The following is a 16644-nucleotide window of genomic DNA, read 5'->3' as shown; positions in this document are numbered from 1 at the left end:
GTTTCCGATCCCAGCCAGACATTTTGACCACGTGCATGTAGACCTGGTGAGCCCTCTACCTTCTTCACAGGGTTTTACGCACCTGCTCACATGGTAGATCGGACCGCTAGGTGGCCAGAGGCTGTCCCTCTGTCCTCCACAACATTCTCAGATGTTACACGCATGTTTCTTTCCTCCTGGGTCGCCCATTTCGGCACTCCATCAGATATCACCTCAGACAGGGGCCCCCAGTTCGTGTCAGAGCTCTGGTCAGCTCTTGCATGATCCTTGGGTGTGCAGATACACTGCACTACCGCGTACCAACCTCAGGCTAACGGCTTGTGTGAACGTTTTCACCGGTCGCTCAAGGCAGCGCGGTGCGCTGCGCCGTCAGATGGTAACTGGGCGGACTGTTTGCCTTGGGTTATGCTCGGGTTGCATTCGGCTCCTAAGGAGGACCTCGGCGCTTCGCCCGCTGAGCTGGTGCTTGGTCAGCCGCTCCGCGTCCAACAGCACTCAGGTTCCAGGCGCGGTTCAGCACTGTTTTCCGCGGTCATTCGTGCCTGCGGAGCTCATGTCAGCTCGTTTTGTTTTTGTACGGCATGATGCTCACTGCTCGCCCCTCCAACCCCCATACGATGGCCCATTTCGGGTTCTTGAGACAGGTCCTAAGGGTTTTGTGCTGGATATGGGTGGGCGTAGGGAGCGTGTCACACTCGATAGGCTTAAACCAGCGCACAGGGTGGCGGGCGAAGTTGTGTTTCTGGCCCAGGTTCCCCGTCGGGGTTGCCCCTCCTTCCAGGACCCCAGCAGTGTCTTCACGGGTTCAGCATTCTGCTTCTCAGCCGGCATTGGACTGTGTTTCACCTACTGTTTCGGCTGAGGGACGGTGCAGCCGTTATGGCAGGCTGCTTAAGCCTCCAGTGAGAAACTGGTTTTCTTTCCAGGAGTCCCCTCTGGGTGTTCGGGGGGAGGCTGTGTGGCGGACACTAGGTGCTATGCCTCTCACCCAGCAAGGCTGTGAGCTGGGGGCGTGGTTTACATTCCTGGGCTCTCTGGTGCAAGGTTGTTCCTGTTTCAGTTTGGTTTTGGAGCTGAGGAATAAAGTTCAAACTCGCATTCGTCTCCTGTGTTTTTCCTCATCCTGCCACAATATATTTCATTGTCTAAAATAATTTGCAGCTGGGTGAAGGATTATGGGATCAAAGATACCTTACTGTATATTAGTGCAAAACAGAATTGGGTAAAAACCAAGGGTTACACATACTGAAGGTAGTTCTTCATAGAGGGGCACTTTGCTGTACAGAATTCATTATAATTTATTGTTAGGGTGTGTGCTCCCATTTGAAAAGCTCTGACATACAAATTGACATGCTGTGATACATTATTCTTACTGTAAGTGGTTTAAGTATTGTTTCTCTACAGCTGACAGTGCAGAGGTCCGTTCTCAGTACAAGCTCTTGTCTCCAAAGAAGAAATCAGCTTGCCAGCTCTTAATCTTAACCGACTCTGAAGAGGAAGTGGAATATGTGGCCGAAGAGAGGAACAAAGAATTGTAAGTTGTGAATAGCAACTCAAAAGCACTTACTGGTCCCCAGGGTTCTCTCCAGGGGCTGGTTTCACCAGCTGGATGTAAAAAAAAAGGTTGGGTGTAAGCCCTACTCCAGGCATAGTTACGTCCAGCCTTGTGATAAATATTTACACCTGTTGCATCATCTGAAGCTATGACTAGGCACAGCTATGCCCAGTGCAGTCAATCGATGTTGACGCTGACACATTCTACCGCAGTGATAGTTGTCATGACATTCACGTTGCTATGGTTACAAACTTATATTTACTGGCAATAACGAATAAATTAAAAATGACTGGGATTGTTAAACAATAAAAATTATTGAACTCTTCAGTAAGTATATGCATATTTTAGTATGAACGCAAAACAATTCCATAACTAATAAGAAAAAACAAGATGTCTGGCAGATAAGAGCAGCAGTCAATGAAGCAGAGGGTCATGTTGAACAAAAGTGTGATGGGTACTGTAGTGTCTGACATTGCCTCCAGGATGTTTTACTATGCAGTAGGAGTTTGCATGTAGTGTTTAGAGTGTGGCTATTGTCTTGCTAGCCTATGCTTTGTGTAAGACCAACCGTTGAGGCTGTAGGCATGTTCCGATGTTGTCATGTGATGTAACATAAGTCTGGTCTGTTTAGAAGTGTCACACAAACCATTGGCTTATTCACTGTGTGGAATTTTTTTTTTTGCTCGAGTGATATAAAAACATTGCAACGGTGAATTGTTTTTCTTTCTCGTGTTACCTGCAGGGCTAAATTTTTTCTGTATGAAGTGAAACGTTATTGAGATTATTAACTGTATGTACTAGTAACAGTAGAATGTTTTTTGCAGGAACCCTGCACTTGACCTTTCGCAAAGTACCGCCCCAGAACATACCTTAGCAATGGTTTCTATGTGAGGGAGGTCCGTCAAGCTTTCAGACAGCAAAATGCTGAAACGGTGTGCCTATTGGATCTGCAAATTGGATACTAGATATCTGAAAAGTTTGGAGGGGGTGTAATTTTCTTTCCCTTCCCGAAACCCAGAACGCAAGAAGCGCAATGTCAGCAATGGATTTCGCAGTATAGCAGACCCCATGGCCAGCTTTATCCATCCAAAATCAACAAAAATACCTGTCTGCTCCAAGCTAAGCTTGCTACTAGCTATTATTGATAGCTAATATAGCTAACGTATTATTACTGTTACTTTTACCCACACAATGATTATTACCATTATCAACATATCAACGTATTACTGGCTGACAAAATAACATTATTAATGTACCTGATGAACGTAACCAGCTTAGTCTGTGGCCAGAGATACCTAATTTAATGATAGCTAATGATAGCTAGTTCACTAACAAACAGTGCATCCGGAAAGTATTCACACCCCTTCACTTTCCTCACATTATGTTATGTTACAGCCTTATTCCAAAATGGATTAAATTCCTTTTTTTCTCATCAATCTACACACAATACCCCATAATGACAAAGTGAAAAAGGTTTTGTAGAAATTTTTGCAAATTTATTAAAAATAAAAAACTGAAATATTGCATGTACATAAGTATTCACACCCTTTACTCAGTAATTGGTTGAGGCACCCTTGGCAGTGATTACAGCCTCAAGTCTTCTTGGGTATGAAGCTACAAGCATGGCACACCTATATTTGGGGTATTTCTCCCATTCTTCTCTGCAGATCCTCTCGAGCTCTGTAAGGTTAGATGGGGAGCATCGCTGCACAGCTATTTTCAGGTCTTTCCAGAGATGTTCGATGGGGTTCAAGTCTGGGCTCTGGCTGGGCCACTCAAGGACATTCACAGACTTGTCCCGAAGCCACTCCTTTGTTGTCTTGGCTATGTGCTTATGGTCGTTGTTGTGTTGAAAGGTAAACCTTTACCCCAGTCTCAGGTCCTGAGCGCTCTGGAGCAGGTTTTCATCAAGGATCTCTCTGTACTTTGCTCCATTCATCTTTCCCTTGATCCTGACTAGTCTCCCAGTTCCTGCCGCTGAAAAACATCCCCACAGCATGATGCTGCCACCACCATGCTTCACTGTAGGGATGATATTAGCAAGGTAATGAGAGGTGCCTGGTTTCCTCCAGACTTGACGTTTGGCATTGAGGCCAAAGAGTTCAATCTTGGTCTCATCAGACCAGAGAAACTTGTTTCTCATGATCTGACAGTCCTTTAGGTGCTTTCTGGCAAACTCCAAGTGGGCTGTCATGTGCCTTTTACTGAGCAGAGGCTTCCGTCTGGACACTCTACCATAAAGGCCTGAATGGTGGAGTGCTGCAGAGATGGTTGTCCTTCTGGAAGGTTCTCCCATCTCCACAGAGGAATGCTGGAGCTCTGTCAGAGTGACCATCGGGTTCTTGGTCACCTCCCTGACCAAGGCCCTTCTCCCCCGATTGCTCAGTTTGGCTGGGCGGCCGGCTCTAGGAAGAGTCCTGGTGAATCCAAACTTCTTCCATTTACGAATGATGGAGACCACTGTGCTCTTCGGGACCTTCAAAGCTGTAGAATTTTTTTTGTACCCTTCCCCAGATCTGTGCCTCGATACAATCCTGTCTCGGAGGTCCACAGACAATTCCTTTGACTTCATGGCTTGGTTCTGCTCTGACATGCACTGTCAACAGTGTGACCTTATATAGACAGGTGTGTGCCTTTCCAAATCATGTCCAATCAATTGAATTTACTAGAGGTGGACTCCAGTCAAGATGTAGAAACATCTCAAGGATGATCAGTGGAAACAGGATGAACCTGAGCTCAATTTTGAGTGTCATAGCAAAGGTTGTGAATACTTATGTACATGCAATATTTCAGTTTTTTATTTTTAAGAAATTTGCAAAAAATTCTACAAAACCTTTTTCACTTTGTCATTATGGGGTATTGTGTGTAGATTGATGAGAAAAAAATGAATTTAATCCATTTTGGAATAAGGCTGTAACCTAACAAAATGTGGGGAAAGTGAAGGGGTGTGAATACTTTCCGGATGCACTGTAACTTTGTTATGCTAGTGACAGGTTAGCTAAGTTACACCTTTCATTTCAGAGCATAAAGACCCGCCGGGACGGTTGGCTGGCATGGTCTCTGGCCAGTCTGACCTCCACATAGTATCTGGCCTATTTTATACGTTTCTCCGCCTCAGTGAGCTCCAGATGGGGACCGGCCGTTTTGGAAAGTCATCCCACCCGCGGAAGCATGTCTTTGGCCTTATTTTTTTGAAAATACTGGTTCTGGTCCAAAGGTAAAAAAAATAAATAAATCATGGGGCGGTTCCCCTGAACCTGGGGCATGTCCTTGGCCACCCTGCGACCCCCATGAGCTCATACAGAACCCCCGAAAAAGCCTGGATAAAAGAACGCCATGAGGAACCTTGGCCAAAATCAACACTATAATACGGTGATGTTGACAATGGATTATTAAAAATATACCAATAATGGCTGAAATATTTAACTTACCCTACAGCGCAAGAGCACAGTTGGTCCACAATGTGTTTCAGAATTAGTTGATGGGGTTTCTCATTCTTTGATTGCGACCGGTAAGCTTTACCCTCAATTACAGTCGTACCTGGCAGCCCGGAGTCCACGCAAGTCAGTTTTACTTTTAATATTCTGAATGTATCCCTCCTTCATACTGTAACCCCTTCTGCCTTTCACGGGATGATATTAAGGATGAATTACTCCAAAATACATCACTTATTTTCTCTAGGAATGTGTTGATTTTTTTCCTTCATGTTTTTGGTGTTTTCCGGCTACTTCCTGGATGGTTCTGAAAAGCTTGATGGGCATAGTAACAGTAACTAAGGGGGGCGGGACTTTGCAAAAGGTCAGTTGACTGTGCACATCCATGTATGCGCCTGCATGTGACGTGTAGTAGCACCCCAGAAAACAGGGCTCCCCTGAAAGCCACTGTGTAAATCAAACCCTGCGTTGTACAGCCTTCCAACTCTCAGCATGAGTAACATGCTGGGCAATCTTTGAAAATCAAAACAAAACCAGTAACTTGAGTTGACGTTGTAGGTGCCCTTTATATTCTTGAGTTGAAAACAATGGCATTGAACAACACAAAATATTGCAAAAAATATAATTGGCCTAGGTTGGCACGGTGGTGCAGTGGTTAGCACAGTCGTCTCACAATATGAAAGTCCTGGGTTCGAATCCTGGAATTGTTCAGCCTTGGGGGTCATCCCAGGTCATCCTCTGTGTGGCGTTGGCATGTTCTCCCCATGTCTGCGTGACTTTCCTTCGGGTGCTCCGGTTTCCATCTGCGGTCCAAACACATGTAGGTCAGGTGAATCGGCCATACTAATTTGTGCCTAGGTGTATATCTGCGCTGTGATGGCCTGGCGGCTTGTCCAGGGTGTCTCCCTGCCTGCCGCCCAATGACTGCTGGGATGGGCTCCAGCATCCCGCGACCCCGATTGGGATAAGCAGCTAGTATCTCACCTAGAATTTTAGCTTCATATAGTACTCATTCTAGTTGGACATTGTCTATCACTACTTATACTTTGGTATTTGTTATGTGATTTCAAAACAACATAAACTTTGTTTTGTCCAGATTTAAAGACAATTTGTTTTTTTCAAACAACTGTTTTAATTTTTCCAATTCTATTGTGGTCACCTCCAAAAGCTGCTGTAAATTCCTACCAAAACAAAATATATTCATGTCATCAGCAAACAGAACAAATTTCAATATTTTTGATATCTTGCGTATATCATTTAAGTACAGAAGGAACAGTTTTGGACCTAAAACCGACCCCTGGGGTACATCACAAGTAATATACTTGCATGATAATTCATGTTCGTCTATCATTACAAACTGCTGCCTGTTACTTAATTAGCTTCTTAGCCAATTCTGTACCACCCTCTGATACCATACCTTTCCAATTTATCGATTAATCTGTTGTGGTCAATAGTGTCAAAAGCTTTTTTTAGGTCTAATTATTCCAACAGCAAACTTTTTTCGGTCTAGGCAATTAGTTATTTCTTCAGTTAATTCAATGAGCACCAGAGATGTTGATCTGTTTGGTCAACACTCATATTGGCTATCAGTCAACAGATTGTGTTTCTCAATGAATTTGTCTAGTCTAACAGCAACCATATTTCTAGTATTTTGGAGAATTGTGACAATAATGAAATTGGTTCTGTAGTTTGTAAACGGGTGTCTATCTCTGGTTTTATATAGGGATATGACTTTTGCTATTTTCATTTTGCTTGGAACTGTATCAAGCTGAAAGGACATGTTATATAGATGTGGGTTATTGGTTTAGCAATACATTCAATTACTTTCTTAACTATTGTCATATCAATATCATTTCAGTCAGTAAATTTTTTGTTCTTGCATTTGTTTACAATGTCCACGATTTCCTTCTCTATTACCACTCTTGAGAAAAACGGAACTTGGATTTCTGTCCCCATAATCATAATTACGGTCATTCCCCTCTGTGATTGTTTGTGTGTCATTGATTTTTCCTGGCGGTTTTGGGCCCGCATTTACAATGAATCTGTTGAAGCCATTGACCACATCTTCCATGTTATTTAAAGTCTTATCATTATCTGTAAAGTGGGCTTCTAGAACCATTTCTAATAATATTATTCAACACATTCCATATACCTTTAGTTTTGTTTTTATTGGTCTCTACCTCTTTATTATAGTATTCCTTCTTGCATATCCTCATAATGTTAGCTTGTTTTTATATTTTTTGTATTTTATTTCTGCTTTGTTGGTTCCGTGCTTCATGAATTCTTTGTAGAGGTTATATTTTTTATGATAAGCATCCCTTTGTGATCCATGGACTATCTATATCCGTTTATTGTTGAATTGTTTTATTGGCCAATTTCTTTCATATAAGGATTGAAACATGTTTAGGAATGATTCGTAAGCTTTATCAGTGTCTTTTTCTTTGTATACTATATTCCAGTTATATGATAGTAATTAATCTTTAAAAACATTAATGGATTCCTCTGTTCTTACTCTTGTATATTTAATGTTGTTGGGAACTTTGTTCAGAAGCAGAAGCTCTACTGTAGTAGTTCTATTCTTTATGACACTGGGCTTGAGAAACTTCTCCATTAGACTCCTTAGCATATTGGTGAAATCTCCACTCATAAATGGCTGCATGGGTTTGTTGGTCTGGTATAACTTCAAAAATGGGTGTGATTTCCCTAGTCACTATTAAAAAGAAGCTGTGCTTTTCTAGGGAGAGGTCATCTTGAAACATCAGTTTTGAAAGACTTAGTAAGTGGTTCTGTTACAGTTTTTGTTTTGGCAGCATTGATATACATTTTCAGAAGGCAAAATCTGTAGGTCACGCTCAGCCACCGCCACATTTTCCAGCCATCGATAACTACAGAAGTCAAGATGGAAAGATGAGGAACCAGTGACTGCTGTATAGTCCTCCCTACCAGCTGGAACATCCTTTAATAGCCATTTAAGGCTTGACAGAGCATTTCCCAGTTCCTTGTCTGTGGATGCACACCCTGCTATCAAATCAAATGTCTTTATTTCAAATATGCAAGATAAAAGAAAAAATGATAAAGCATAAATAAAACAAAACAAAAGCAAATGATACAAGGTAAAACCAGAAGAAATCAACAAAATAATTCTCAATAGAGAATCCAACAAATATATGTTCAAAAAGAAGCAGCAGAAAGATAGTACGTATAATTTCCTGCCCCTGCTAATGCTCAATTAATAACCTAAATAATAAACTTAAGATTTTCACACATCAGAGTATGTTGTAACCCCCGGTTACTAGAACCCTGTAAATGCAAAATTGGTGATTAATATAAGAAATAATATTGTAAGTAAACACCAAGTAAACGGAAATGATGGGTGAAAAAATATGAAAAAAAGGAGGTTGGAGGTTCTGGTTGGAGGACTTGACTTTGAAAATATTTCATAGTTAACTTTATTGACGTTACCCATGTCTAAGAGTTCAGCTCGCCCCAAAGTACATGATAAGAACATGCTGAGACATGTTACATCCTTTTCTGAGCTGGACAACTATCGAGACAGACGTGTGTTGAAACAGCGATCACATTAGCCACGTGTAAGTAAAATGTGTGTGCTTACTAGTGGGGATTTACCTTAGCTTTTTAGAATTTGGATATTTATTGTAAAGGAAAATATCTCCCCAACCAAATTCACCGACCCTCCCACCCCAAAAAAAGACCTGTGGTAGTTCCAATCGTGCTGCTATTTGCCGAAGGAAAAGTCGTGGTGAGTTTGACTGAGGTGGAAGTGTGGCAATTTCAGCTTGCTGTAATAGTAATGTGGAGCTAATTAATTGTTAAACTAGGTGAAGTAATGTGAAAACGTTAGCATTAGCCACGTTAGCGTTAAACAACGCTAGCATTAGCCAAGTTAGCGTTAGCATTTCTATTGTTAATGTGTTGGAAGCACACCAGTTGTAATGCAGCATTGGATAAAGGCAACGTGTGTTTATAGAAGCTAATTCTAATGTGAGCTAACATTAAGATATTTTATTAGCCATACTGTGATTAAAGTTACTTGTTGCTAGTTCGAGCTAAAGCTAAGATGATGCAGTGTGTTGTGTGGAATTGCTGTAGAGATTATGTTGACAATTGTCATCTCATATCATCTCGTCATCAGCTAGTTCTCTGGGGTCGGGTCACGGTGGCAGCAAACTACAGGCACTCCAGATGTCCCTCTCCCCAGCAACACCTTCCAGCTCCTCCTGGGAAATCCCAAGGCATTCCCGGGCCAGATTGAACATGTAGTCCCTTCAGCGAGCTCTGGGTTTACCCCAGGGTCTCCTCCAAGTTGGATGTGCGTGGAAAACCTCCAAAGGAAGGCGCCAAGGAGGCATCCTAATCAGATGCCCGAACCACCTCAACTGGCTCCTTATGATGCGAAGGAGCAGCGGCTCTACTTTGAGCTCCCTCAAGGCTGAGCCCAGACACACAACGGAGGAAACTCATTTCAGCCGCTTGTATCAATGATCCCACCCTTTTGGTCACTACCCAAAGCTCATGACCATTGGTGAGGGTTGGAATGAAGATTGACTGGTAAATTGAGAGCTTTGCCTTCTGGCTCAGCTCCCTCTTCACCACAACGGTCCGGTACAGTGTCCACATTACTGCTGATGCTGCACCAATCCACCTGTCAATCTCACGCTCCATCTTACCCTCACTCGTGAACAAGACCCTGAGATACTTGAACTCCTTCACTTGAGGCAACAACTCATCCCCAGCAAGGAGGAGCAATCCACCATTTTCGGTGGGGAGCCATTGCCTCGGACTTGGAGGTGCTGGCTCTACACTCAGCCGCAAGCCGCCCCAGTGCGTGCTGTAGGTCGCGTCCTGACGAAGCCAACAAAGCTGTATCATCTGCGAAGAGCAGAGATACAATTCTGAGGTTCCCAAAACGAACACACTCCTCACCTTGGCTGTGCCTTGAGAATCCTGTCCATGAATATCATAAACAGAATCGGAGACAAGGGACAACCTTGGCGGAGTCCGAGACCCACCGCAAACATGTATGACTTTGTGCCGAGAATGCGGACACAGTTCTCAAGTTGGTTATACAAGGACCGAATGGCTTGTAGCAACTGCCCTGGTACCCCATACTCCCGCAGTACTCCCCACAGATTGCCCCAGGGTACATGGTCGTAAGCCTTCTCAAAGTCCACAAAACACATATAGAATGGCTAGTCAAACTCCCTTGCCTCCCTCAGCACTTCTGCAAAGGTAAAGACTTGGTCCGTTGTTCCACGGCCAGGACGGAATCCGCATTGTTCCTCCTGGATCTGAAGTTCAACAATTGGTCGGCGCCTCCTTTCCAGCACCCTAGAGTAGACTTTCCCAGGAAGGCTGAGCAATGTGATGCCCCAATAATTGGAGCACACCCTCCGGTCCACTTTTTTAAATACGGGAACCACCACCCCAGTCTGCCACTCCACAGGTACTGTCCCTGGCCTCCAAGTGACACTGAGGAGGCGTGTCAGCTAAGACAGCCCAACAATGTTCAGAACCTTCAGCATCTCAGGGTGAATCTCACCCACAACCGGTGCCTTGCCACCAAGGAGCTTGTTAATTACCTCAGAGACCTCTGCCAGAGATATGGGTGGGGCTTACCCCGAGTCTTCATACGCTTCCTCCTCCACTGAGGACATGTTAGCTGGGTTCAGGAACTCCTCAAGGTGTTCTTTCCACCGCCCTCCACTGAGGATGTGTTAGCTGGGTTCAGGAGCTCCCCAAAGTGTTCTTTCCACCACCCAGCAACATCTCCAGTCCGGGTCAACAGTTCCCCTCCCTGGCTGAACACAGCCTGAATCAAGCCCTGCTTCCCCTTCCTGAGTTACCAGATGGTTTGCCAGAACTTCCTTGAGGCCAACCAAAAGTCCTCCTCCATAGCATCACTGAACTCCTCCCTAACCCGAGTTTTTGCTTCCGTGACTACTGTAGCCTTTCTGGCCTCCCGGTACCGGTCTGCTGCTTCAGGAGACCCCTGGGCCAACTAAGCCCAAAAGGCCTCTTTCTTCAGCCCGATGGCTTCCCTCACTGCCGGTGTCCACCAGCGGGTTCTTAGGTTGCCAGCTTGACGGGCACCGATGACCTTATGACCACAGCTCCTGCCTGCTGCATCTGCAATAGAGGCTTTGAACATGGCCCACTCAGACTCAATGTCCCCAGCCTCCCTTGGGATATACAAGAACTTCTTCTGGAGGTGGGAGTTGAAGACCTAATGGACAGAGGTCTCCGCCAGACGTTCCCAGTTAACCCTCACTACACGTTTGGGTTTGCCAGGTCTGTCTGGCAGCCTTCCCCGCCATCCGATCCAACTCACCACCAGGTAGTGATCAGTTGACAGCTGTGCTCCTCTCTTCATCCGAGTGTCCAAAACATACGGTCACAGATCTGATGATACGACCCCAAAGTCTATCATCGATCTTCGGCCTAAGTTGTTCTGGTACCAAGTACACGTTTGAACTACCGTATGTTCGAACATGGTGTTTGTTATGGCCAATCCATGACTCGCACAGAAGTTATTCCCCAGGGAGAATTCCAACACGGCGGCGCTCAACCGGAGACTTGTGAATATCCCCACACTCCCCTGGCGCCTGTCACCTTGGCCAACTCTGGAAAAATAGAGTCCAGCCCCTCTCCTGGAATTTGGTACCAGAGCCCATGCTATGTGTGGAGGTGAGCCCAACTATATCTAGCTGGTACCGCTCCACCTCCTGCTCTATCCCTGCCAGAGAGGTGACGTCCCATGTCCCAAGGACCAATCTGTGATGCCAGAAGTTGGCACCCCCCAGTCCGCCCTTGTCTGCCACCTGGCCTGCATTGCACCCTACCCCAATGCTCATTCTCACGTGTGGTGGGTCCACGGGGTGGTGGGTCCATGTTGTTTTTTCGGGCTGGGCCCAACCGGGCCTCATGAGCCAAGTCCCGTCCACCAGATGCTCACCGGCAAGCTCCCTTCCCAGGTCTGGCTCAAGGAGGGGGCCCCGGTCTCCCTTTTCCGGGCGAGGTGCCGTAGCTCTGCTGGTGTACTTTCATTGGGTTTCTTGGGAATTGTTGATTTTTGAATGAAAAACAAAAACAAAACATGACAAGTTGATAAAGGTGGAGTGGCAATTTTATTTGCAATTGATCAATGTAGTGATTATTTTCCTGGCTTTGTGGGCACAAGGCCAGGTCTTTTGCTGTCTTCTGTTAATGGTGGGACTCTACAAGATCCTTGGATTCTTCAGCCCAGCTTGCTTCTGTTGGAGAGAAGTGCAGTTGATCCTTGAGTGGCGAGCCAAACCCATGAGTTGGATCAAAAGAAAGGGAGAGATACTTGAATTACTCGTGTTCAGCTAACAGTGGTAGGACAATCACGTTCAATTGCCCCACGTCTGAACATAAGGAGTTTCGACTAAGTGAGGAGACGTTATTGCATTGCACTTGAACAGTCAACGGATACAACACAGTTTGAGTTTAACTGACAGCCACGAATGGACCATTTACACAGTACCTCATTTAACTGAGTTCTCTGATCCACTACCTTATTGATACCTACAGCATAAATTGAATTGTTCTTGAATGTATGTTTATTTGACTTGAGTTGAGTTATAAAAAAAAAGAGAACAGAAAAAACATATATATATATATATATACTATATAGCAGTTTCATTGACAGCTGATGATTGCTTATAGCATGAAACAGGCTTGTACTGTCTCATAGAAAATTTACTGACTAACTGGATTATTTTGCTCCGTATTTGTTGAGCACTATCCCTACCATTGAGTATTTCTTTTAACAAAGTTTTATATGTATAGAGCGAGACAGAGACAGAGAGCTTTTTTTTTTCTTTTTTTTTTTTACTGTCAATGGTGTTGATAAAAGTGCTCAACAAATGAGGAGCGGAATATCAATATAGATGTAGGAGAAAAAACTTTTAATATGTAGCAGTACAAGCTTGTTTCATGTGTCACACACTCATCAGATGCTAATGTGATCATGTTTATCATCCAGCGAAGCCATCTTTAATGAAGCAGCTCCCCCATACCAAGAAGCCTTACAAAAATATGGATATAATTTCAGGCTTAAGTACAACCCACCATCAATTAGCAACAGCCAGCAGAAAAAAAGAGAAAAATGCAGCAGAAGGCAGAACATTACCTGGTATAATCCTCCCTGCAGCGACACTGTGGCCTCTAATATTGGAAAACTATTTTTCAAACTTCTGGTTGAGTGCTTTACCTCAGGCCATCAATTGAGAAAAATATTCAACAGGAACACAGTCAAATTTAGCTACAGCTGCATGCAAAATTTTCAGCAGGTTATTTTATCCCACAACACAGACCCCTTCAACGCAGCCAAACACCACCAACTTCAAATGCCGTGCTAAGGCATCGTGTCCTCTTGAAGGAAAATGCCAGACAGACGGAGTGATCTAACAGGCACCAGACATCGGTATGTGTGTGTGTGTGTGTGTGTGTGTGTGTGTGTGTGTGTGTGTGTGTGTGTGTGTGTGTGTGTGTGTGTGTGTGTGTGTGTGTGTGTGTGTGTGTGTATATGTACAGTGCATCCGGAAAGTATTCACACCCCTTCACTTTCCCCACATTTTGGTATGTTACAGCCTTATTCCAAAATGGATTAAATTCCTTTTTTTTCTCATCAATCTACACACAATACCCCATAATGACAAGGTGAAAAAGGTTTTGTAGAAATTTTCGCAAATTTATTAAAAATAAAAAACTGAAATATTGCACGTACATATGTATTCACACCCTTTGCTATGACACTCAAAATTGAGCTCAGGTTCATCCTGTTTCCACTGATCATCCTTGAGATGTTTCTACATCTTGATTGGAGTCCACCTCTAGTAAATTCAATGGATTGGACATGATTTGGAAAGGCACACACCTGTCTATATAAGGTCCCACTGTTGACAGTGCATGTCAAAGCAGAAACCAAGCCATGAAGTCAAAGGAATTGTCTGTGGACCTCCGAGACAGGATTGTATCGAGGCACAGATCTGGGGAAGGGTACAAAAAAATTTCTATAGCTTTGAAGGTCCCGGAGAGCACAGTGATCTCCATCATTCGTAAATGGAAGAAGTTTGGATCCACCAGGACTCTTCCTAGAGCTGGCCGCCCAGCCAAACTGAGCAATTGGGGGAAAAGGGCCTTGGTCAGGGAGGTGACCAAGACCCCGATGGTCACTCTGACAGAGCTCCAGCATTCCTCTGTGGAGATGGGAGAACCTTCCAGAAGGACAACCATCTCTGCAGCACTCCACCAATCAGGCCTTTATGGTAGAGTGGCCAGACGAAAGCCTCTGCTCAGTAAAAGGCGCATGACAGCCCGCTTGGAGTTTGCCAGAAAGCACCTAAAGGACTGTCAGAACATGAGAAACAGGATTCTCTGGTCTGATGAAACCAAGATTGAACTCTTTGGCCTCAGTGCCAAACGTCACGTCTGGAGGAAACCAGGCACCTCTCATCACCTTGCTAATACCATCCCTACAGTGAAGCATGGTGGTGGCAGCATCATGCAGTGGGGATGTTTTTCAGCGGCAGGAACTGGGAGACTAGTCAGGATCGAGGGAAAGATGAATGGCGCAAAGTACAGAGAGATCCTTGATGAAAACCTGCTCCAGAGCGCTCAGGACCTGAGACTGGGGCGAAGGTTTACCTTTCAACACGACAGCGACCATAAGCACACAGCCAAGACAACAAAGGAGTGGCTTCGGGACAAGTCTGTGAATGTCCTTGAGTGGCCCAGCCAGAGCCCAGACTTGAACCCCATTGAACATCTCTGGAAAGATCTGAAAATAGCTGTGCAGCGATTCTCCGCATCTAACCTTACAGAGCTCGAGAGGATCTGCAGAGAAGAATGAGAGAATTACCCCAAATATAGGTGTCCCAAGCTTGTAGCTTCATACCCAAGAAGACTTGAGGCTGTAATCACTGCCAAGGGTGCCTCAACCAAGTACTGAGTAAAGGGTGTGAATTCTTATGTACATGCAATATTTCAGTTTTTTTTTAAAAAATAAATTTGCAAAAATTTCTACAAAACCTTTTTTGCTTTGTCATTATGGGGTATTGTATGTAGATTGATGAGAAAAAAAATGAATTTAATCCATTTTGGAATAAGGCTGTAACATAACAAAATGTGGGGATAGTGAAAGGGTGTGTATACTTTCCGGATGCACTATATACTATACATATTAGTTTAAAGGGCTGAGAGAGCCGGGGCACATGCATTTCATTGCATTTGAAGGTACATGGTACTTTTCATATGCATGTGATGATAAAGTGAACTTAAACTTGAGGTATTAATTCTACTTAGGGCTTAAGGTGCATTTTACATCCCCCTAATCTTATGACAGGGTGTACGTCTAACTGATGCAACCAGCCCCAGAAGAATACAACATAACCAGCTTAACCCCAAGAGCAACAACCTGTGACTGATTACACTGTAATATCAAAGGTTATAAGATAAATAAATTTATGTTACAATAAATAAGCTCAGTGTCGGTCATGATAATCATTGCATCACTGAAGTTTTTATCTTGGATCAGCTATCTTTAAAGATGTCAACAAAATCTATGTTTTGTTTTTTCTGAAGTCAATCAGAGGTGAGAGTGATTGACTTCATGTCACTTAGGCATCCATTTTACAATAGGAAGTTTTCATTTGTCTTATGACATGAAACAGACTTGTCTGTAACTGGTATATCTCATAGCACTGCCCAATGTTAATTTCACAGGACTTGTCTGTTCTTATTCAACTGTGATTTAACCATATATGTGAATGGTAGATTTGGGTACCCCCAGCAGCAGGTTAATGAACCAAAATATCAAAAACCGCAAATGTTTTACTTTGACCACAGTGTGGCAGCCAGGTCATCTGTGGTAATGGTACACCAGATACTCTACATCAGTGGTAGTCGACAGTGTGCAATACAGAGCCATATGTACAGTGATCTTTTTTGCTTTCATTCCAACAAACACTACACCAGCTGATGTCACTGATTAGTATGTCTTCAATGGGACAGGGGAGGACATAATGATGAAATTAGCTGATGAAATTAGCAGTTGGAATAAAAACCTTTGCTCACGGCTCTTCGTGGCACACATTTGAATGCTGCTTCCTTTCTTGTTCAGGTGTTCATTCACTTTAACTTCAAGGAGAGATGAAAACTCTCATGACTATATTTACTCTTAATTCATTCCGGGGTTTTTTTTTTCTTCCTTTTGCTCCTATTTTTTAGGGAAAAAGTGCACTCACCCTCTCCACCTCCACCCCCAGGGAGTCCTCCTGCTAAAGTGTCCAAGCATGTGAGCCAAAAGATTCGGTGAGTTTCAGACCCATGGTCTTTTTTTAGTTCACTGCCATCCTTTGTCATACTCAGGACTGATATCAATGTCTTGTGATGGTGATACCAGTTGACCCTTTTGATAAACAGGAAGCCCCAAACCCACATGTGCAAAAAGGTACTGTAAATGTTATCTGCCAATGATAAAGTAATGGTAAACTAAATGGTAGTTGAACAAAATTCAAACAATGCTGGATGAAAATGATTTGAGGGTAGCAAGGTCAGACTAAGTAATGGAGTCTAGCTGCAGTTTGAAAGACAAAAACACATTTACACTTC

General features: G+C 43.8%; 1 protein-coding gene across 2 annotated transcripts in view; it reads left to right on the top strand.

Annotated features, from left to right (window-relative positions):
• The window catches only part of nfatc2ip (nuclear factor of activated T cells 2 interacting protein), a 63577-nt gene that overhangs the window by 35015 nt on the left and 11918 nt on the right, over positions 1-16644 (top strand). For both annotated transcript variants that reach the window (XM_056288324.1, XM_056288323.1), the window contains exons 5-6: positions 1405-1534; positions 16261-16344. In XM_056288324.1, coding sequence (XP_056144299.1) covers positions 1405-1534; positions 16261-16344 — 214 coding nt within the window. The remainder of the gene's footprint in view (positions 1-1404; positions 1535-16260; positions 16345-16644) is intronic.

Source organism: Lampris incognitus, chromosome 10 (genome assembly GCF_029633865.1).
Source record: "Lampris incognitus isolate fLamInc1 chromosome 10, fLamInc1.hap2, whole genome shotgun sequence".
NCBI classification, from domain to species: domain Eukaryota; kingdom Metazoa; phylum Chordata; class Actinopteri; order Lampriformes; family Lampridae; genus Lampris; species Lampris incognitus.
This window is presented reverse-complemented; position numbering and strand designations above follow the sequence as displayed.